The 23,818-nt window shown below is 34.0% G+C and overlaps 3 protein-coding genes across 3 annotated transcripts; 2 read left to right on the plus strand and 1 right to left on the minus strand.

The window, feature by feature from the left end:
* LOC132553843 (alpha-1,6-mannosyl-glycoprotein 4-beta-N-acetylglucosaminyltransferase-like) lies at positions 1 to 3,386 on the plus strand. The gene is made up of 3 exons (XM_060218126.1): positions 1 to 138; positions 517 to 589; positions 1,990 to 3,386. The coding sequence occupies exons 1-3, from the start codon at positions 1 to 3 to the stop codon at positions 3,384 to 3,386; spliced, it is 1,608 nt and encodes a 535-aa protein (XP_060074109.1).
* A 494-nt stretch (positions 3,387 to 3,880) lies between these two features.
* LOC132553859 (small ribosomal subunit protein mS22-like) lies at positions 3,881 to 12,032 on the minus strand. Its single transcript, XM_060218140.1, has 8 exons — positions 11,947 to 12,032; positions 10,357 to 10,625; positions 9,186 to 9,350; positions 8,039 to 8,182; positions 7,189 to 7,278; positions 5,937 to 6,082; positions 5,194 to 5,308; positions 3,881 to 4,077 (listed from the first exon to the last, which is right to left on the minus strand). Exons 1-8 carry the CDS (start codon positions 12,026 to 12,028, stop codon positions 3,973 to 3,975), a joined length of 1,116 nt encoding a protein of 371 aa, XP_060074123.1. The 5' UTR covers positions 12,029 to 12,032; the 3' UTR covers positions 3,881 to 3,972.
* Positions 12,033 to 12,268: 236 nt separating this feature from the next.
* On the plus strand, positions 12,269 to 19,478 carry LOC132553861 (nucleolar protein 7-like). The gene is made up of 6 exons (XM_060218142.1): positions 12,269 to 12,433; positions 13,887 to 14,158; positions 15,285 to 15,396; positions 16,497 to 16,593; positions 18,137 to 18,252; positions 18,610 to 19,478. Exons 1-6 carry the CDS (start codon positions 12,313 to 12,315, stop codon positions 18,684 to 18,686), a joined length of 795 nt encoding a protein of 264 aa, XP_060074125.1. The 5' UTR covers positions 12,269 to 12,312; the 3' UTR covers positions 18,687 to 19,478.
* The last annotated feature ends 4,340 nt before the right edge of the window (positions 19,479 to 23,818 follow it).

The following is a 23,818-nucleotide window of genomic DNA, read 5'->3' on the forward strand; positions in this document are numbered from 1 at the left end:
ATGTATTACCGCATAGCAAACCGAGAAGTTTCATATTACCTTCCAATATTTTCAAAAGCACTGGAGTCACATCACATTCCGACATCAAAAAGAGAACCAGGACCACGACGCCAGCCGCCATCACCAGAATCAACAGAGGTAAGGAATGTTATTAGCTGTTTTGGTAAGACACAAATCTCCGTAGCCAACATATTCAGAAAAGCCAATTAATCTTAACCGTTAGATCAAGTGTCAGTGGGAAAATTGGCTTTATTAAGTCATATTGTCGAACACTGTGTTTAGCTGATGAATTTTACTTCTGATTTTTCGCATTTGTAAAAAATTTGCAATATTTTGTTTTGGCATCATTTTTTAACGATTAGAAATTATATTTCGGACTTCTGAATCCCTGAGAACGGCAGAAATTCAAGTTTAAAAAAAGTCACAATATATATATATATATATATAAAGAAGCTATTTTTAAGATATTTGGAGTTGATGTTGTCGCAAAAAGGTCATGTTTTATTTAATTTGTAGAATGGAGTTACCGGGAGGCTGCGAGTTGATCACAGAAAAGCTCTCTTGTACGGAAAGGCTAGACCAATTAAAAGTCAGTATACAATCGTATGTTACCCAAGAACATCAACTCTGTGTGTTCTTTACACGATAATCACGTTACATAATAAGATATAGTATACGTGGGTTATATACACTTGCTGCCATTTCCTCTTATACACACCTCAATCAAATACAGTATACACTGTGTTGTTATTCAGAGTCTCTATATACATATAACTTTCTCTCTTCTCATCCAAAATACGAAGTATTAGAATATTTGTGATTGGAGGTGATATAGCTGGGGAAATATTGGGGAAACAGTTTTATATGTCAAGGAAAGACAACATAAGTGACTGGTTTCTTTATCAATAAATGTATAGGATTTAATGGACAAATGTCAAAAACAATTTAACAAAAGTTGAGCGACTACAATTCAGATGCTACGTTTAGAACACGCGATGCGTTCCAGAAGAATGAACACGGAAAGATCAATGCTGGAAATTAAAACTGGCGGACGTATGCCTCGTGGTACTTTCAGACCACGATTTGATACTTAAAATAATGAGTCACAGAGACAGTGGGCGACTGTAAATAGTCTGTGATGGAACGATGCTACAATAAAGACACTAGGATCATGTTTATTAAGTTCAAAGGTGATTTAAAATTTACATTTGCACTGCACTCCGCCGAATGACCATGGGACACCAAATTTGTTATTTTCATGTTCACACATAGCTATTTTTATGACATTCTTGACTGCCCGTCAACACATTAAAGGTCATTAGGTCCATCAACCGGTAAAAAAAAACACACACAGCGATCCAAAAGGAAAATAACATTAAACAAACCAAAAGGTAAAAGACAAATGCTAAAAAATCTGAAATGGGTATGTTATCACAAAAGATTAAAATGGTATGTCATAGTCTATTATAAAGACCAACATCTTGCAGATAACCTAGAATTTTACAAATTTCAACAGTTTCAAAAATGGTCTTTAGACTTGTAATGTTACGATGAAGTATTTCTTGGGTAGACAGAAGGTCAAGGAAGTCCAATTATCTGTAATGTACTCATTGTTAGTAATACAATAACTATATATTAGTGCGAATATTATTGAAGTTGATCGTACTGTCAAATGTTTCTGTTCCAAAACGGATATATAGTGTTATACATGTCTGATTGTCATGTGAATATATGAATTGGTTGTCATATGGTTTACGTTAATTGGGAGTAACATACATTGGCTTACATACATGCTGTGTAAAATGTGCTTAGGTCAGTGTCTCTTATACAACAATTAAGGCAAACAAGCTGACAACCAATTCATAAAACGTAGGGAAAGATTTTTTTATAATCTTTGATAGTTTATAAAACCTCGCTAAAATCATTGAAATTATTGAAGATAAAAGTTTCAAATTCCTGAACGGTTTTTTTTATATATATTTACCACAGGTTACCTGACTATCGGGATCCCCACTACCCGGCGACCGCGTGTGGATTACCTGGAGAAGACGCTATTTTCTCTAATCTCCCACTCCCAGGAATCCCAGCGAATGTCAATAGTAGTCGTCATCTTCATAGTGGACAGAAATGAGACCTGGACAAGGATTAGGGGCAAACGGCTGGCCGACAAATACCCTGAACTCATACAGAACGGGTTTTTACAGGTCGTCCATCCACACGATAAAAAAATATACCCGGATTTTAAAAAACTCAAAAGGACTTTTAATGACTCTGCTGAAAGAGTAGCTTGGCGGTCGAAACAGAATATCGACTATGCGTACCTCTTCTCGTATAGTGAAAACATATCGAAATATTATCTCCATATTGAAGACGATGTGCTAGCAGCCAGCAGTTACTATACCGACATAGCGAAATTTATCGAGTCACGAACGAACAAATTCTGGTATTATCTCGAGTTTTCTCACATAGGATTCATAGGAAAATTGGTAAGATCGTCCGACCTTCAGGATTTGTCGGATTACATCATGCTTTTCTTTGCGGAACAACCCTGCGATCTTCTACTCCTTCATATAAGTAAAATTAAATTGCAATCAAGAAGGATTTATAGTCCTAAATCAGTGTTCCAGCACATAGGTACCGTGTCATCTTTACCGGGAAAGGTGCAAAAGATTACTGATAAATATTTCAAAGACTCGTTCGTTTCCAATATGAAGCAAATTCCTCGAAAACAATTCTATCATGTAAATCCCTCCGCAACTATTGAGACTGATATGCGGATGTTTTCTAAACACAAACCGTTATTTGCGTACGATTTGTCGGATGATTATTTCTGGGGAATTAGTCCTAGTCAAGGAAACTACTTCCGGGTCAAATTCAAAGCTCCCCAAAACATCAGTCATATATTTATAGATTCTGGCATTGAAGGAAAAGAAGCCGACATACTGCACGAAGCCCAACTGTTAGTATCAACTATTACACCTGATCAGAGTTTACAACCCTGTCAAAGTAGGACAATTGTCGCAAACTTCACAAACGGGGATGTTGATACTAGGGGATCAAACATTTCACTTCCGGTAAATATAGACTGTGTTATTATTGAAATTACGGCCAGTCATTCTAGCTGGATCGTCATTAGAGAGATTGCAATATTTCTTCCCGGAGAAACAACGGAATCAAAGAAGAGTTCACTGTCCAGAAAACCCCTAAAGGAAAACACAGTGCAAAGAAAACAGGCAACAACGACAAAATACCCATCAGAACAAAATATGGTTCCTGGAGAGCTGAATCATACAAAAATATCTCATACTGACATTCTCGTAAAACATCAAAATAAAAGTCTTACACAAATGGAAGACACATGGAATATCACGATGCCACTAGAATAGCATGCCGATCCCTTAGCAAGTCTCGCACATAGGGAGGACACATATAAATATGGAGATACTATAGTCTGTTTCATAACACAGTCCAAATATCAATAGGGCAAAACAAGGGATCAAAGGAACCTAGTATGGTTTTTTGGTTAGAACATCCTGTCCTTTCCTATAAAATAACCATGTGAAACTTCAGTCGAAATTGAAGATGGGAGCCAGTCTACCATTTTGTCTTTATTCACCGACCAATCTCATAACCAACAGTGTAAAACTATAACACCAAGGGAAAGATCCATCCAGTAATTCCTAAGAATTCGTCTTAACAAACATTCAACATTAAAATCCAAGATGGTGGTCTCTCTCATCCATACAGTTTTTTAATATAACACCACATTGACTTCCTCAAAGGTCCATAATTGGTCAATATTATTACAGGCTCCAATATGCTGTTAAATGTCGTAATTAGCTAAGATGACTTTTTCAAATTTCAAATAGACAAGATGATAATCTATCAACATATTTTATTTTCACATGATATTCACAGTCTACATTGATAACTTTCACGCACTTGCACACACATATATACAACATGGGATCATCAGCCAGAGGCCCTAGCCTGGTCAGTAATGGACAGCCGGTATGACTTCACTGCTTCCTTTAAGTCATCCAATTGCTGTTCTTGGTGGTATGTTTCACAGTATTTCTGAAAGACAAGAAAAAAGTTGGAATATTTTCATCAAAGTTTAAAAATCGACACTTTGATAAATTAATTGATATAAATAACATCTATAATGTAATGATATAATGTTTTGGAACTTCAATCAAAAAGCTTATTGGTAGATAGAAAAACACATAACAGTTAAACCTGTAACGGTTTAGTATCTACTGGTGTATTCTTTTCTTTTAACACATAGAGTTAACAGTGATTTGCTGCCTCTCGGCGACAGAATTATTTTAATCTTTGGTTTCAACTGATCTTATTGTCACAAATGTGACAAGGGTATTAGGAATATGTTATAACCACTTACAATGTGAACTCTACAAGAATACTGCACATTGTTGTCCCTGTCACCACACATTCGAAATGCTCACAGTTGTTAAACCCTTGTCCCTGTCAATTCCTACCTCTATTATGCTACCACAAGTCATATATTCTGCGGGTTCTGTAACACTGTTGTCCCTGTCAATTCCTACCTCTATTATGCTACCACAAGTCATATATTCTGCGGGTTCTGTAACACTGTTGTCTCTGTCAATTCCTACCTCTATTATGCTACCACAAGTCATATGTTCTGCGGGTTCTGTAACACTGTTGTCCCTGTCAATTCCTACCTCTATTATGTTACCACAAGTCAGATATCCCCCTGGTTCAGTAACACTGTTGTCTCTGGCAATTCCTACCTCTATTATGCTACCATAAGTCATATATCCTCCTGGTTTTGTAACACTGTTGTCTCTGTCAATTCCTACCTCTTTTATGTTACCACAAGTCAGATATCCACCTTATTCTGTAACACTGTTGCCGCTGTCAATTCCTACCTCTATTATGCTACCACATGTTAGACATCCTGATCTGTAACAGTGTTGTTATGTACCTCTATTATGTTACCACAAGTCAGATATCCTGATCTGTAACAGTGTTGTTATGTACCTCTATTATGTTACCACAAGTCAGACATCCTGATCTGTAACAGTGTTGTTACGTACCTCTATTATGCTACCACAAGTCAGACATCCTGATCTGTAACAGTGTTGTTATGTACCTCTATTACGTTACCACAAGTTAGATATCTTGATCTGTAACAGTGTTGTTACATACCTCTATTATCTTTAACTGGTCTTCTGTATCTGTGGAGATGTCTTGAGGTATAGTAATTTTCTCCCTATTGTGGATGTACTTGTACAAATGAATTAAACTGACAGCATCAAGGAGTCTGAAAAAAATTGTATTAATCTCTTCAGGGGTCCTTGACAGAATCTCATACCATTTAAGAACTTTGTGTTCTTGCACTTAAAAATTGTACTAAATCTTTAAATATTGCAAGTGTTTTAAACATGATTGTTATCTGTTCATAAAAAAAATTCATTTAAAACTAAGTATGTAAAGGCAAAATTTTATTCCCAATCAGACAGCTATGAAATTATTACAGAAAAAAATCTGCACTCTAGAGTGCCTGGCAAGTTCTGAAAAGTTCTATATTCAGATGTCTAGAATCAAACAATGTTAAACCATGTAAACATCTATGCAAAATTTTGATTGACGTTTTGAGCCCTAAAGTAATCTTAAATTTGTTTCTTTGTAGCTTGCCAAAGCTCTCAGAAAGAAAAATACATTTTGCCGAAATCACATATGAAATGGAAACTCATGCAAGACCCTATGTCCATAGAAATTGGAAGGAACGATGGCGTCAAATGTTCTCAGCAAAATATAGAGTTAATGACCAATACGTACTACCAGTAAGTCACAAACGGACACATTCAATTGAAATATTTCATTTCCATCAACAACACTGAATAGAACTGAAAAACAGTCAGTAAGACACACCAATTATCAATACTTACAAATCATGTTGTATCATGTCCACTAATAGATATTGAATATCTTTCTTTAGAATGAAGTAGAAAGCCATTGGTCCAAAGAATCGTGTTGACCCCAATTTGCTAAAACATCTATTCTCTTTGACGTACTCATAAATGGTCTGAGTTACCTGTGAAGATACAGCGACAGAGCATGTTTAAAAAAATCAAGAATCATTAGCAACTGTATTATGAAAATTGTCACTGTGATAAGGGGGGGGGGGGGGGGGGAAGGAGCCAACCTAGGTCCAATGGATAAGGTGGGATCCTCAGTTAGATTGATCACTGGAGGATGGAAACTGAAAGGTGTGCCAGGTGTCACTCAATAGTATAACTAAAACATCAAGGGTTGAAGTGTACTCAACATCGACCAGCTTTGATGTAAAGAACACTTCTACCCATACTAGAGCAATAGTTAGAGAAACCTGTAAGTCAAGACAGATCTATATTGGAAGGTTTCAAACCATGACATGATGTAAAGATAGTATAAAACAAAATAGTATGTAGATCTAGTAAGATATTAAATGTGGCTACTCTATGCCTTGATAACTTTCATGAAAACATTTTTCTTATGTATATCTGACCAATGATCAAATTGTGTCAAATCTGTTTATTCAGAAATAAATGTTGCCTTCACACAAGCAAACAATATATCATTGCTGCAGGCCTCTGAAACTCTAAAGTTCTTAAAGACTTCAGAATATTTAAATATTTCGAGCTAGAAAGTGGGTGACAATTTATTTGCAGAAAGTGAATTACCTTTTTTCCAAATAAAAGATTTGTGAAAATTTTGTTATCCTGAGTAGAGTTGATTAATATTTTACATATTCCTCTACAGCCTCAAACCGAGCCAGCTACTGATTATCACAAACTATCTTAATCATGACCTGAAGCATTTTGTAAGATTTGTGTTCAGGAGCTAAATCTTTAATAATGAGAAGCACAAACACTCAAGTAAAGAAGAAAAAAGTTCTTACGTTAAAACCAGTAGATTATTTCAGGGTGACATTTCATTGACTACACAGTCACCTTCATTAGACAAATGACCATTGTGAAGCATATTAACACTGATGTGTAAAGTGTACTCGAATGTAACGCTCCAAAATGTCCTGAGTAATGATTGAAACACACACCCCAGACCTGCAGGGTGAGAAGTCTAATGCTCTAGTGAATGAGGTTTGCCGCTTAATACTACTTAAAACATCATTATTGTTTGAGATTTCATTTATGAACTTACTCTGATAAAGTCTTTGTCATCTGGCTCAAACTGGACACACACTCTGTCAAGGATGTAGACGATATCGGTCAAGCCATTTTCCAGCAGGTACTACAACAAAATTATATACATGTTACACTTCACACCTAATCTTGTTTATTCTTATGTTGCTGTGACTGGAGTGACAATGTACTGAAGTACTGTAAGATAAACATTTTGACTAAAGCAACTCTGACAGATCAAACAATTCAATTGTTTATGTTAAAAAGATTCCACCCGCCCCCACCCCGCCACTGGATAGTACAATCATGTCAAAGTCTTGAAAGAAACATGAAATACTACATTTAATTCCTTCATGGACAATGACCACATCTATCCTAACTACACAAAATCTGTAGGTTAATATGTTGATGTTCGTATTAATTTTTCATAATTATTCTTAAAATACTTCGCTTTATAACAAGTTTAAAAAGATTCCTTGTTTTCTAGAACCTTCATCTGCATCGAGGTGAGATAGAATGATTGGGAAATACAATTACTTGGTAAGTTGAACATCTTCTCCCGAGGAATGAGATCACCCTATCTCACTAACAAGAGGATGAATAATTATTTTTCTCAAACCCTGCTGGTTTTTTCTGGTAGAAAATTTCCTTATCTCACCCTAGTGTTGAGACTGTTTTAGCATAATAAATTTCCATGTGACACATATGTGTTACAGATTCCATGCAAATTTTGCAGTTTTCAAGAAAAACACATTTTCATTGACAATTGATATTGTGGATAATTAATACTCACAAAACCCACTAGTGCTAAATGTTAAATGATAATCAATGATTTTACACCACATTCCAAGTAAGAATATCATAGGTACCTCTAAATGACTTTGCTCAAACATTTTTGGAGGCACAGCAGAAACTCCAAACTTCGGGTAGTAAATCTGATTAGCCCGTATTCGTTCTTCAGGATTAGCAGTCCTTAGTGTACCGTCTACATCTCGAATGACAATAATTCTATCCTGAAAAACAATTTATACAATACAATGTTCTTTTGCTCCATTTGAGCCCTACTTTGAATACTGTGAAATTTGTTATTTTTTCTGTCGGACTAAATATTTGTGGTTTAAGTAAATTTGTAACTTTTTCATGCTAATGATGTGCAAAAACGTGAAGTACATGTGTTACATAACAGGATATATGGTTCTACATTGTCTTGCGAATTCCTACCTCCACTAATCAGTAAAATCACATTTTAAAGTTAAATTTGCAGTTTTAAATTACAATGTCCTTAACTCCCTAGACAGCTCCCAAAATCAGTACATAGAACCATACCATATGATGATTCTGTAAATATGTTATCTAAATTGAACTACAGTACACTTTGCAGATTAAATACAACTGCAAAAACAGTGAAAAACAGAACCATGCGAAAATCAAAACTTCTCCAGTAATTTGCCTATGATCTTCAAGGTAATTTCACATAAATGAATGCTTTTCACAACATTGGGTTTATATGATACAGTCATTTTTGCAGCATTTCCTTTCCTTAAATAATGCCCTCACACTTTATTTTCCTGGCACCTATTGCCCATCTAAAAACACTACACATCTTTTGAAGGATTTTTTCAGTTGCATCCAGAACACCATTTTTCAAATTTATTGTATATTTAATAAGAGATAATAAGAGAGTGGCACCTCAAATTTTGAGTGAGTCCTACAGGAATATGAATTCAGGACTAAAATATATAAATCCTAAAAATCACTGGCTAGTGACTACTGTTAGTTCATTGCTCTATCTTCCTTCTTTCAGAGATTTTTCTTCAAATCATATTTCATGTAGTTGAAATTATATACAGCACAATTATAACTGAAATCTGAATTTTTCATCAAATTCTGTCACTACATGGATGGTGGACCTACAGATGAAGCAGGGACTATATGCTCTCCTTTCCGGAAGCATAAAAATTGTAGGGAAATTTTTTTAACCATAAGATTTATCTCAACTTTGTTAAATATATTTACCCGATTTCCTACTCCAAGTGAGATGTCGGTAAACACATATTTTGACGTTAGAGCTGGAGCAATCTCAGGGTTTTTTGACAAGACTTTCGTAGTTGAGTCTTTTTCTTTCATGAATGGTGGCATTTTCAGCAATTCTACTGCCCTTTCCATCTGTGTAACTTCCAACTATGTACAAAACAAACATGTTCACATATACCAAAGTAATAAAATTTGGATTTCTTCTTGCTACTGATGGAGTAAAGTCAGTAAATGCATATCGTATGGTAGTGATCTAATGACCAGATTAACAAGGTAAAAACAAGAATCGTCAATATCTTGTCATCCCAGAACTGATTGTCAGAAACTTTGTAGATATACATCAATGATCTCATACCTGGTTGTAGTAAAATCAAGGGTGACGGTAGGAGGAGAATTCATTGTCAGAAACTATATACATTAAGTTACAAAACATGCATCAACGAAATACAATCCTCTAAATCAACAATGCTGCCAAACTCTAATCATCTCATATCTGGTCATAGCCCTCCAAAAATCAAGGTGACAGGAGGGGGTTTTAAAGGGTCCTCACAGAAAAAGACCTGATAATTAGTTCTGCTGTTCATTTATCACATTTGTATGTAATCTATTTAGATGATGTTATATCAATGTTATATTTGAACATATTTTGATCACATTGCATCCAGAAGTTGAATTTTTGAAATTTTTAAACACTAAACAAAAGTAAAGAAACAACAGGTGATTCTAGCAGATACCGTCAATATTAGTTTGATTGGCAACATTGAAATAATCAAATTGTGAGCCTTTAATTTTAATCAACATAAAACATGGATAAAGAGTCATACATTTGTATTGAGAGCCAAACCATTGGATTCCATGAGGTTATAATTTTTAACACATTGGATTTAGATCTTATTGCTTAATTGGTTTTTCTATTTTTCTGATACAAACTATGCTTAACATAAAGATTATATTACCTCAATCAAAAAGTTTAAACTTACTTTTCAAAACCAGAAACTGATGAAACAATTTTTCCTAAATCAGAAAAATGCATCATATCAAGACATAAAGGCAGCTGGTATTATCAGCATTCCACTATTGTAATTGCCATGTATTGGTATGCTTTCTATTACCAATGTCTTTTTTCTTCGTAAATGATGAAATGTATACTGACCTCTTTCAATTCCTCTTCTGACATTAACTCATAACGAGGTTTCTGATGACGATCTGTTTTACGCATCCTGACAACATCTTCCATATTTAGCCGGGATATCTTTAGTAGAATTTCTTGTACCTTCCTCTGAAGAAATGTTGGTAGAGGGTCGCGTTTCGGAACAAATGTTGGCCTACCACCACCACCACCACCACCACCACCACCTGATGAGGGCGGGGAGGAAGCTGAGGAAATGTCCTTCTCAGGTGAACCAGAGGATCCTGTGGCACCTGTAGTACATGAAAATTATCTACTGTATGAACACATACAAATGTAATATGTACAACACAATTGTGATTTCATAAAATAAAAACATAAAACATTCATACCAATGGAAAAACCTGCATACTGAATACTTTTTCTATAGTAAAATTGTCAAGATTATTTTCAGTGTATGTATAATCACACACTTGATGAGAAATCTATCAATAAGTCTACATCTATCAATGTAATATTAAACAGAGAAACAAATATTGATACTGAAAATGTCTTATTGCAGTAGGGGTGTATTATTATATGTTCATGTGAACATTAAAAAAAAAAAAAAACAGATAAATCTGAAGAAGCATTTAGTGTGCTTACTATGTTTATTTGCTGTATCTCTACTGAGTAAGTCTGAATAGTTTTGGTTTTCTATCAACTTTTATGTATAGAGGTCATTGATTTCATGCGATATTTAAAAGTTGATAAAATATCAGAATGATTCGGAAACAAGCATGATGCGGAAATATAACAATATCAAATTAATATGAAGCAAATGCTGCTGCTCTCAAGTGTGAGACACAATATACAACTGTATCACCGACACACCTGTACTGTCGGCAATCATGGAAAAATCATCTTTCTCACCGTGTACAGGGCAATATGAGGGGGGGGGGGGTGGGGGGGCGGCCATATTCAGCATGGGGAGGGGGGGATTTTAGGCCAAAATCGGCACAATTCAGAAGGAAATGTGAGTATAACACTGATTGCCATCATTCTTCTATACATTGTTATAGACCACGGAACACAGCAAGATCTGCTCTTTCATATGGTCCTTACCACTTTTTACCAGTGCCTTTAGTTTTCTCAAACACTTTGACAATGTTGTCTGTTTGACCACTTTTCCCTTGCTGACATATGACATATGAAAAAGCTGTTTCGTCACTTTAACCATAGGTACAAACATCTAATTAGAAAATATTGAACAGCCACACTTTTTGCTTATTTTAATAAATGCGGTGATTGACTTTAAAAATGAATTGTTGAAAACAGATACCAAATATTACATAAGTGTCAAAAAATTAAATGATTTTCTAGAATATTGCTAGTAATAGTCGTTCCGAATATTTCAGACCCCAGTAAAGAAAATCAAATACAAAACCATTGGAAGTAACGAAACATCCTGCACATGTCCCAAATAGCTTTTCAAATCCCGAACAACCGTCTTCGGGACTCCCGTAACAACTTATAACCTAATCGATTTGCATTCTGACTCAATTTGTTAAGGCAGTTCTCCCTATGTTTTCGCTTTGGATTAATTTTCTAGTTATCAATAAAATCAGATCTTACTTTTTCTTGCATATGTTCGCAAACATGTTCTTCTTATGTTAAATAATCGGCGAAATAGTTTGAGGTGATCCAAGGATGCCATTTCTCGTTTTCAGCATGACCGGAAGCTGGATGTTTTCGGCATGACTTCCGGCTTGAAGATGTCATAACTAGTAAAAATATGGATCTTTTACAATATTTCATATAATCTCCATTATTATATCATTATATTAGTTTCATATTATGTATTATAATTTTAATAATATTTACAGACTTAATTTTTACTTATAACGACATGCCAAAAACTGCACCAAAACCCACGTGAACTTGTAAACAAACTCATCTGCAGCATATATATGAAAACGGTACATAATTAATTGTTACGTTATGAGTCGCAGATATACATCAAGGAAAGTTGAAGATGACGAATTTGAAAGCGAAATATTCAAAGATATAGAAAGGAAGACACAGGAAGAAAATGGCACGTCTGGATCAGAATGTGAATCAGGTGACGATCAGATTATAGTACATTCACAACCCATCCAGAAATAACCAGTGATCTGGTAAATACCACAAGAGAATAAATTTTGAACAAATGTTAGGCCTTAGACCGCGATATTAAACCGTTAATGTTGACCCCAGAATAAAATAGGGCTCAAATAACTCGTCTTTTTAACACAGAAAAAAAATCTTCAAATCAGAAATATGGTTGACACTCAACTTCTGACATTCTTCATGAATGGGACCGGGTCTATGTAAAAACCGTCCTTTAGTAACTTGAAGTGTCCTGGGCCATTTTTCATTCGGTAGACAATTCAAAACAGTATATCTGTACATTGAAACAATAACTGCCCATAGAGTTATGAATATCATAAAACAAAATGGTTACTTAATTCAGTCACGCAAGACACAGGCTTGCTCAAACTAATTTAGTCCTGGCACAGACTTAGAATAGTCCATAAATTTCGAGTCTGTATTGATAGTAATGAAGGGAAGGAATACCAAGTGTCTGTGCATTATGTTCTACCAAGAATGCTATAATGATTGAAATGAAGAGAAAAGATTACAAAGATGCTTGTTCATAGAAGTAAGGCATTCATGTCTCAGGGGCGGATTTAGAGGGGGGCGTGGGGGGCGCACGCCCCCCCTAAAATTGGCAGAGTAAGGGTGAGTTACGAAGTATACTGGACGTATGTTATGACTATCACTGTTCTAAACAGCTATAGATGACTTAAGTTGGGCTAATTTTCAAGTATACAGTAACTTTATTATAGTTGATCACATAACGACATTCTTAAATATCCGCCCCTGTGTCTTATAGGCATTTTAGGTTAAATCTTCAGATTGCCTGGCACCCAAGGTCCGTGGTCCATCACATGCGCTGACACAGGGTCCATCTTTATCTAATTCTCCATAAATCCTTATTTCTTAAATATAATGAATGGATATTTTTTGTTTTTACAAATTTCATATGTAAGGTAACATTCTTCATGTCCCTTTGTTAGTTGTGCCCTTTTTTAAAGACTGATTTGAAAAGCAAAATGGCTGACATGCAGCCATCTTGGATTTTGACAATGTAAGTTCATCATCTTTGTTTCCTTGTAAATATTGTTGTACACTTCTGATTTTGCAACTGGTCAAAAGTTAAAGGCAAAATTATTGACAAGCAGCCATCTTGGATTTTAGCAATGAAAGTTTGTTTAAGCTAAATCTTGAGAAATACATAATGGATCTTTCTCAAATTTCAAGATGATGACAGGCCAACATTTAATTTGGCGGTTAAAGATTATTTCTTAAGAGAAATTCTCCATCATTTAATTAAAAGGTTATAAAAAAAAGAAGAGAAAAGAGGGGAAAAGATCCAACTTTAAAAAAACAAAATGAAGATCTCTCTTTGCTCTCTTATTTATCGTTTAATTTTAATATCTGTAAAAAAATAACATTGTTCTTGAAATTTTAAGTGGAGTCAGAATCTTCTGGAAATGAAGAATTACTGGTTGAAAGTGATGAGGATTATGATGAAGATACTACTGGTGCAAAGATCAAACAAGCAAAGGTTGACTGTGAGGAAGACAGCGATCAGGATGATGATGCTCCAGAGACTGTATCCTTTCAGTCAGGAAAGGAGAATGCCATTCAGAAAATGAGACAAGTCATGAAACAGATTGACACAGAAAAAATTGCCCTCAAAACCAAACGTAGGCAGCTGGACCAGCAGTACAAAGATCAAAAGGTATCGAGAGAAAACAAACATAACATTAAATAAATTTTTCATCATTTTTCAAATTTTTACCATGACAAAGATGAAGCAGCACATTCAGTTGAGGAAGAATAACATTATAGATATCCGTTGCCTTTGTTTTCATATAAAAAATATGGCTAAAATTGGATATCTCGATTTAAGAACAAATGCTGAAATTTTCCTGTGGCAAAATAAAACATTAATATGGAGTTTTCTATTAATATGGTGTGTAATCAGTCTGTAATGAAAGCATCTTCACATTGAGTCAAACATTTTTCTGTAAGATGATCAGATAATTGTACATCAACTCCCATACCTTTTTCACACAAAAGAAATGAGAGAATGATTAAATCTCTCATCTTATCTCCTGGTCACATATCTTCATTTACAGAATTCTATCACAATATTTTCTTAAAGTCCAACTATTGTTCTTTGATTCTTTTACATTTTTTTCTCATAAAAAGCCTAGTTGATGGTATTCCCCAGATTGATATTATTGGCATTTTTGATGAGGGAGAAATAACTTGATTTTCTAGTCCCTTCGTGTTCATTTAGTCCCCAAGTTTATATTTTCTTTAATTTTAACCTTTTAACCTTAAATATTTAATCAGGATAAGGGAACAAGGAGTTTGTGTAGGAAATGACATCTATATATATTTTTAAAACCTTGGTCTGTGTAGACAGTAGAGATAGAGATAGAGAGAAGTTTTCAGATCACAATAATAAGAAATTTATGTGTGATGTTTTGATGACTACATTGGCACCTTTTTCATGATCAGTCCCTCTTGTTTATTCCATTAATTTTCACGGTTCTTGACTTACAGTTAATATGCTTTGAACACCTACAATTTTATTCATCCTAGAATCAAGGAATGTCATGTTGTGAAATAGAGACATTTACATAGTTAAAGAGTTATCTCCCCTTCCTTGCTCCTTTCTTTTTCTTAGTCAACTTTCATTCACAATACTTTGTAAAGACATGCATATTGGTTTAGCAGGGTATCACCCTTCATATGGAGTTATTGCCTTTCACTTGACTTGTAATCTAAGGAATAAGGATATCTTCATTTTTGTATGTGATTTGAGATAACTAATTTAAATTTGTTTTTTAAATCAGAAAAGAAAGTTGGAAAAACTCTCTAAGAGTAAATTACCAGAGGATTTCTTTGACGATCTGCCGGAAAAGATGAGTAATGTGAAAAAGTCCACATCATCAACTAATAAAAAAGGTTTGTATACTCAAGTGTACCAATGTGAAAATTATTGGGTCTAATACTCTTTATTCTCGAACCAATAGTACATTTATTAGGATGTTTAACTAGCAAAAATTGTAGAATGTAAATTTTGATGATATTGTCTATTGATGGACGTGTGCAGTTTTTGTGAGAACTCTAGGTGATCAGGTAATGAACAAGGTTCAAATTTTAGTTTAATCCATGACAATTTGTTATTTTAGTAGGGTTTTTAAGATATTAGGAATTTTGTATGTTAGTGTGGCTAATTGTAGATATTTCTGCCCAGCTGTACAAAGATACCTACATTATATATAAACTCCTACAATGTTAAAGGTTTAGCATGGCGAGAAACCCTTGTCAAGCACAGATTTGCCAAATTCAGTCCGATGAACAAAGACCTGTTAATACATACATACCTTTAAGAATAACTATGTGGATGTGTTCAATGTCTTTGTTTAGTAAGGTTACTGCAAGATTTCATGAAATGTTGACAATTACAAGAATATGAATAGTGCATAGCCTTTGGGCCTTGCAGGCAACAGTTCGTCAAGCTCTTAAATGATACACATGCACATGTCTCGGTAGTTTTTGTGGGACTTTTCAGGTGAGTGGTGAGAACAAAATACCAATTAAAAAATTCTGATGTGTCCTAATACTAAAAAATTTGAGTGAGTCGACGAAAAAAGCATGAGTTCAGGGCTCAGTTATCTGAGCCCCAAAAATCATTGATGTCTATATATATATAGTGGCATATGTATTTAAATATTTTCAAAGATTTGAAAGGTTTTTGATCCTTTTCCTGTATATATCACTCTAGAGAATTATTTTGAAAGTGATACTGGAGAATAGTACTGCAAGAGGTTAATGAAACGTATATGCATATAGTATTGATAAAAACAGTTTTATGTATATACAAGATTTATGAATTGTTAATTATATTTGGTGACCAGTGTAGAGGATGTAGGTTTTTGTGTACAGTTAACAAATACAACGGTACATTGTTTTGGTTTTTTGATAGTATAATGAGAACTGTGAAGGCGATGTCAAATTTTGTGGACTGTTAACAATACAAGACTACATTGTTTTTTGTTTAGTGAGAAAGATAGCTGATGAAGAGGAGGCCAGTCTAGCTGATACTGAGGAAGACTTTGGTGTTTCCAATGAAGATTTTATTCCTTTTGACAACAACAGGTTAGATCTCGAGTATTTTTTTTATTTTGAAGGATTACACCTTCAGTACAGGTGAAGGAATTTGAATCAGAGTAGATCAAAAATATTTTGTAATTAATACATGTCAAAACAGATCTCAATACTTTAAGACGTTTTCGTCTGGTTTGTTACGTCTATAAAATAAAAGTATTACCAGTAGAAGATTTGAGTGTGATAATTCGATGACTGCACATGAACTTTTTTTCTTAATCTCAATACTATTTATCTTATAACTAGCCTGTTGTGTCATGTCTTTGGCCTTTGTTATAAATATAGTAAGACTTGTGTATAATAACACTGTGATAATGTCATTATATAGTGATATGATGTCACATGAAAGTGAAAAACCTACCATCCAGAATGAATGTTAAAACTAAAGGCTTGTGAAACTTCAAGTTATTAAATTTGTTTCATAAGTATTACTCTCATATACATCGTAAGATCCTCTATGTCTTTCAAAGACTGTTCCTTCATTATATATTACAAATATTGATGAAGAACCATCAATCAGGCACAGGGAATTTCCACTAATACGAAATGACAAGTTTTTGTATTAGAAATGGGACAGACAAACTAATATCCTTCACAAGCTGAGGAATTTTGTATTCATATTTCTGAATTAGGTAATCAAGCTTATGATGTACTTTAGATTTTGTCTTTTATCAATTTGTCCAGTTTAATTGGCTTAAACAAAAAAAAACTGACATAGTGTTGGTATAGTAAACCTTATCATCATTTGCATCCTCGAAACTACAACTACAAATCTGCAGACATCATTCGTGCTGTACGCTCCTGGAATATCTAGAGATGGCTCGGCATTGTAACTCCTGGAATATCTAGAGATGGCTCGGGATTGTAACTCCTGGAATATCTAGAGATGGCTCGGCATTGTAACTCCTGGAATATCTAGAGATGGCTCGGCATTGTAACTCCTGGAATATCTAGAGATGGCTCGGTATTGTAACTCCTGGAATATCTAGAGATGGCTCGGTATTGTAACTCCTGGAATATCTAGAGATGGCTCGGTATTGTAACTCCTGGAATGTCTAGAGATGGCTCGGCATTGTAACTCCTGGAATATCTATAGAGATGGCTCGGTATTGTAACTCCTGGAATATCCAGAGATGGCTTGTGATCGTAACTCCTGGAATCTAGGATGTCTGTAGACACTTTTTGTGATCGTAACTCCTGGAATCTCAAGGATGTCTGTAGAGATTGCATGTGATTGTAAATCTTGGAATTTCAAGGCCATCTGTAGAGAACATTAGTGACCCTAACCCCTGAAATGTCGAGGATGTTTGATTGCACAATCCAACTGTTTTTTTGTGAAAAGTATGATTGTCATACTTCTACTCCTATTCTACTAGTTGGAGTTGGTTGGGAACTTGCCAGGAATCACCCTGAAGTAATCCAGAACATTTATGAAGTTTTTTCTGGTTTATACCTTGTGATGACTGAGTGGTATGGCGGTGCGAGTTTCCTTGTTGATTCTTTGTGATGACCACAGATCTTGTTCATTTTACAGACTCGATGGTTTTGAAGTGTCTACTGTGCAGAGCCACAAACAATTAGCAATGTCGTCAAAAGTCAAAGCTGAAGATTTCAGGAAAACTCGACTAAGCAATGTGCCACGCCATTCAAGTGAGTTACTCTCATTCATTAATAATCAAAAGTGATTTTTGCTGTTTAAAAATTTATCCTAAATATATTTTTGAATCAACTGAACAACTTATTTAACGGAAATGACCAGTAAGTTAAAAACGAGAAAAGTCAGTGAAAATGAATAAATGAAACCATGATATTTTTACCGTAAGATAATGCCAAAGCCCATTTTTAACTCCGAATAATGAATGCCTGTTTTAGCTGACATAAAAATTTGACAATGAGAATCTTTCCAGATATAAAGACTGTATCTATTATAGTAGATGTTTGATGGTGGTACTATTTGTGTAGGTACACAAGTGATTGCACTCCTACCTTTATTTCTGTATTTTACAGGTAAAGTTCATTTTGCAAAGTTGGAAAAGAAGAAAGCGTTAAAAAAAGGACTGGGAAAAGAGTTTATGATAATATGAAAGAAAAATGATGTTTTAATTGTCATATTGGTAGATAAATGTACTTGTGAAACAGAGGTCTAAAAGTCAAAATTGTGTTGTCTTTGATGTAAGTTTATATTTGAATCGCAAGGGAATTAACTATGTTTTCATTGCATGGTACATGGCAGACTTCTTTGAAAATCTCAGTTCAATCACAATGGTTCTCATATCATGGATGAATTCAGTCATTTTATTGTGGAAGTTTTATGAATATTTTTTATGCTCCTTGAAAATTATGACTGAACCAATCACAGATAACGTCACGAAAAGAGAGGTCATTTGTGATTGGCTAAGCAAAAATTTGAAGTTTAAGATTGTTTAATGATCCCAAGGCCAGTTCTGAAAAAATAAGTAAGATAAGGCAATTCAGCCTGTATAAAGAAGATAGTGGTCTCCTGAAGGGGTAGGAAGCGATAAAAAAAGGAATGTGAAAAAAGGGCATATGCAAGCTCAACCAGGAGCATTGAATATATAAAAAAATGTATAAAGTAGAGGATCATCATGGAAGTTTTGATTGCAGAGATCCCTTACAAAAATACAATATGTACAAAATCAATAGAATGTGTTATGTCTGTAGGTATCTTAAGGAGAACTCTCAACTTTTTATCAAAACCTGATATTCATTTTTATTGACATTACCAAAACTTTAAGAATGACATCATCAAACACATGACAAAATATTGATTAGTGCTTCATTACAACAAAATGTTCAACACATGAAAAGGTACAAATCTCATTTCAAGAGTTGTTGTTTCTTTAATTAAAAGCAACAAGGCAAAAATTCTGTGACTTTTTCAAAAAGGTTTCAATTCATTAAAATAAATTATATAGCTTAACACTCACGTAAAGTGTCTTTATATTACTTACATCTTATGTACCGGTGAAGAATTTGTTTTAGTCCATGTGAATCAAAATCCCATATCATTTACTGGAAAGTACAATAAATATCAGTAATTACTACAAAAATAAGTGTAATCTACTGGGACTTATGATCTAGGAGGGTTTGTATGGTGTGATCTATATATCTATACAAACATGCTTAGGACCATGGTTAGAAGTCTTTTTACGATACTTAAGTAAATTGTATTATGTCTATGTTAACTTTGATTAATTACATTATTTACAATACTTTACAACAGAGCCAATTTTTTTTCTGTTATCTCTCACTTCCTTCTGAAAGTTGGTGTTTCATAAGATAAACTTACATGTACATGTATATCAAAATTTTTGTTTTAAAAATTTTGCTGTCGTATAAATGTCTGAAAACATCAGAATCATGATTTGCTATAGGATGATTCGAATAGCCATATATCAAAATTTAAATGTGAGTTACAACTCTATAAATTTGGAAATCCTTAGCATCGTTTTTTTATAGTTAAAATTGTTAATGGGAAAATGCTCTAAAAACTTCTGATGAAAAAAAATCAAACAGTAAGTCGAGTTGATAAATTAAAAGATAAAAAAAAATTAAATGTTTCATAAAGTGTATAAAAATAATACTATATTTAAATTCTTCATTGAAAGTTACGGTCAACTTTTTTAACGTACGTAAATCTGTAATGCACTTTTTCAACAATTTGTTTTTCAGTGTTGTATCCCTTAAAAATGCTTTCAAATAAACTGAAGATAGCCAACTCTTTCTTCAGAAAGTAACCCTATTGTGTTTTTATCTGAAACTAGGTCATTAAGGATCTCTTCATCCTCTTGCTGTTTAATGCATTCTGCATGAACTAGATTTCTAACACAATTTTCTCCTTTCAATAGCTCTTCCAACAAACATGTACTTCAGCCTGACAAAATGACAATTTTGAACCATTCGGTTCCTTCAAACATATTGTTATTGAACAGTTAAACCAATTTTAGCAAATTTTTAAAGACATTTGATTGAGAAAGAGTTGACTGCATGGAAAATGTTGAAGATGGATTTGGATTTGTAAACATGCATATAAGAAATAAATCAAAGAAGATTATGGATTCCACACTTAAATATATGACACTGAGTAATGTTGGTCATTTTTCACTGAACACTAGTCGGATTTTAGATCAGGCGATTCTGCTATAAATCAACTCTTGACTTTGGTAAAGTTTTAGATATTGGGACGGAGGTGCAGGTTCTTTTCTAGATATACTTAAAGCATTAGATCGAGTGTGGCACAAGGGCCTCCTTTACAGATTAAACAAAGCACGTGTTTCAGGAATGCTGCTAGGTTGGTCCAAAATTTATCTTTGTAATTGGAAACAACGAGCTATGGTTAACTAAGAGTTCTCAAACTACATCAAAGCTGGGGTTCCCCAGGGCTACATATTAGGACCTTTATTGTTATTGATATATATTAATGATATAATTTCGAAAATTTCGGACATTAGCAGTATTACCAAATTGTTGGCTGATGACGCAACACTTTATCTTATAATTGACAACACTGTTAATTCAGTCAGTATTATAAATAACAATCTATTTGAAGTTCATACATAGGGTAAAAAAATTAGTTACGCTTAACACAAACAAAACATAGTAATTAATAATCAGTGAGAACTTTTATACATGTAATCAAACAGTTAAAAAATGGTTGGAATGTGAAACAAAACAGAAATAATCGAGATGTGAAACAAAAAAAGGTTGGAATGTGAAACAAAACAGAAATGACTGGAATGTGAAACAAAACAGAAATGGTTGTAATGTGAAACAAAACAGAAATAATCCAGATGTGAAACAAAAAAAAGGTTGGAATGTAAAACAAAACAGAAATGACTGGGAAGTGTATCAAAACAGAAATGGCTGGGATGTGTATCAAAACAGAAATCGCTGGGATGTGTATCAAAACAGAAATGGCTGGGACGTGTATCAAAACAGAAATGGCTGGGATGTGTATCAAAACAGAAATGACTGGGAAGTGTATCAAAACAGAAATGGCTGGGATGTGTATCAAAACAGAAATGGCTGGGATGTGTATCAGAACAGAAATAACTGGGAAGTGTATCAAAACAGAAATGGCTGGGATGTGTATTAAAACAAATGACTGGGACTTTTATCAAAACAGAAATGATTGGGACATGTATCAAAACAGAAATGATTGGAATATGTATCAAAATCGAAATGGCTGGGATGTGTATCAAAACAGAAATGACTGGGAAGTGTATCAAAACAGAACTGTCTGTGAAGTGTATCAAAACGAAAATGGTGAGGATATGTAACTGAGGAGAAATTGTTTAAATTTCTGACTAAATAGTAATGATAAGGATTTTGAAACCAAACATAAATGGTTAAGATGTGTAACAAAAACAAAACAGGAATGGTTAGAATGTTTCACAAAACAAAAAATGGGATGGCTGTGTAATTAAACAGAAATGGCAAGGATGTGTAACTAAACAGAAATGGTTAGGATGCTAAACTAAACAGAAATGGTTATGGATGCGTAACTAAACAGAAATGGTTAGAATGTGTAACTAAACAGAAATGGTTAGGATGTGTAACTAAACAGAAATGGTTAGGATGTGTAACTAAACAGAAATGGTTAGGATGTGTAACTAAACAGAAATGGTTAGGATGCGTAACTAAACAGAAATGGTTAGGATGTGTAACTAAACAGAAATGGTTAGGATGTGTAACTAAACAGAAATGGTTAGGATGTTTTACCAAACAAAACATGGAAAGGCTGTGTAACGAAACAGAAATAGGTAGGATTTGTAAACAAACAGAAACGGTAAGTATATGTAACTGAACAGATTTTTTTAGGATGCGTAACTAAACAGAAATGGTTAGGATATGTAACTAAACAGAAATAGTTATAGATGTGTAACTAAACAGAAATGATTTGGATGTGTAACTAAACAGAAATGGTTAGGATGCGTAACTAAACAGAACAGGTAAGGATGTGTAACTAAACGGAAATGGTTAGGATGTGTAACTAAACACAAATGGTTAGGATGCATAACGAAACAGAAATGGTTAGGATGTGTAACTAAACAGAACAGTTAAGGATGTGTAACTAAACAGAAATGGTTAGGATGTGTAACTAAACAGAAATGGTTAGAATGTATTACTAAACAGAAATGGTTAGGATGTGTAACTAAACAGAAATGGTTAGAATGCGTAACTAACTAGAACTGGTTATGGATGCGTAACTAAACAGAAATGGTTGGTTAAACAGAAATGGTTAGGATGTGTAACTAAACAGAAATGGTTAGGATGTGTAACTAACAGAAAAGGATAGTAACTAAACAGAAATGGTTAGGATGTGTAACTAAACAGAAATGGTTAGGATGTGTAACTAAACAGAAATGGTTAGGATGTGTAACTGAACAGAAATGGTTAGGATGTGTAACTAAACAGAAATGGTTAGGATGTGTAACTGAACAGAAATGGTTTGAATGTGTAACTAAACAGAAATGGTTAGGATGTGTAACTGAACAGAAATGGTTAGGATGTGTAACTAAACAGAAATGGTTAGGATGTGTAACTAAACAGAAATGGTTAGGATGTGTAACTAAACAGAAATGGTTAGGATGTGTAACTAAACAGAAATGGTTAGGATGTGTAACTGAACAGAAATGGTTAGGATGCGTAACTAAACAGAAATGGTAAGGATGTGAGACCAAGCAGTAATGCTTCGCATATGGAACAAAATAGTAATTCTTAGGATGTATGATTAAATAGAAATGGTAAGTATGTGTAACTAAACAGAAATGGTTAGGATGTGTAACTAAACAGAAATGGTTAGGATGCGTAACTAAACAGAAATGGTTATGGATGTGTAACTAAACAGAAATGGTTAGGATGTGTAACTAAACAGAAATGGTTAGGATGTGTAACTAAACAGAAATGGTTAGGATGTGTAATTAATAAGAAATAGCTATGGATGTGTAACTAAGCAGAAATGGTTAGGATGTGTAACTAAACAGAAATGGTTAGGATGTGTAACTAAACAGAAATGGTTAGGATGTGTAACTAAACAGAAATGGTTAGGATGTGTAACTAAACAGAAATGGTTAGGATGTGTAACTAAACAAAAATAGTTAAGTATGTGTAACTAAACAGAAATGGTTAGGATGTGTAACTAAACAGAAATGGTTAGGATGTGTAACTAAACAGAAATGGTTAGGATATGTAA

Source organism: Ylistrum balloti, unplaced genomic scaffold, assembly GCF_031769215.1.
Source record: "Ylistrum balloti isolate Yb309-2 unplaced genomic scaffold, AGI_CSIRO_Ybal_v1 Utg370360, whole genome shotgun sequence".
Classification (NCBI taxonomy): domain Eukaryota; kingdom Metazoa; phylum Mollusca; class Bivalvia; order Pectinida; family Pectinidae; genus Ylistrum; species Ylistrum balloti.

Excerpts from the sequence above, each read along its gene's own strand:
- LOC132553859 (XM_060218140.1), bottom strand. The coding sequence starts at position 12,028 with ATGGCATCCTTGGATCACCTCAAACTATTTCGCCGATTATTTAACATA. Across the intron at positions 9,351-10,356 it reads CAGAAGAGGAATTGAAAGAG|TTGGAAGTTACACAGATGGA; the intron begins GTCAGTATACAT and ends TTTTGTACATAG. Across the intron at positions 4,078-5,193 it reads ACCAGTTAAAGATAATAGAG|AAATACTGTGAAACATACCA; the intron begins GTATGTAACAAC and ends CTTGTCTTTCAG.
- LOC132553861 (XM_060218142.1), top strand. The coding sequence starts at position 12,313 with ATGAGTCGCAGATATACATCAAGGAAAGTTGAAGATGACGAATTTGAA. Across the intron at positions 14,159-15,284 it reads AGCAGTACAAAGATCAAAAG|AAAAGAAAGTTGGAAAAACT; the intron begins GTATCGAGAGAA and ends TTTTTAAATCAG. Across the intron at positions 16,594-18,136 it reads ATTCCTTTTGACAACAACAG|ACTCGATGGTTTTGAAGTGT; the intron begins GTTAGATCTCGA and ends TTCATTTTACAG.
- LOC132553843 (XM_060218126.1), top strand. The coding sequence starts at position 1 with ATGTATTACCGCATAGCAAACCGAGAAGTTTCATATTACCTTCCAATA. Across the intron at positions 139-516 it reads CATCACCAGAATCAACAGAG|AATGGAGTTACCGGGAGGCT; the intron begins GTAAGGAATGTT and ends TTTAATTTGTAG. Across the intron at positions 590-1,989 it reads AAAGGCTAGACCAATTAAAA|GTTACCTGACTATCGGGATC; the intron begins GTCAGTATACAA and ends TATTTACCACAG.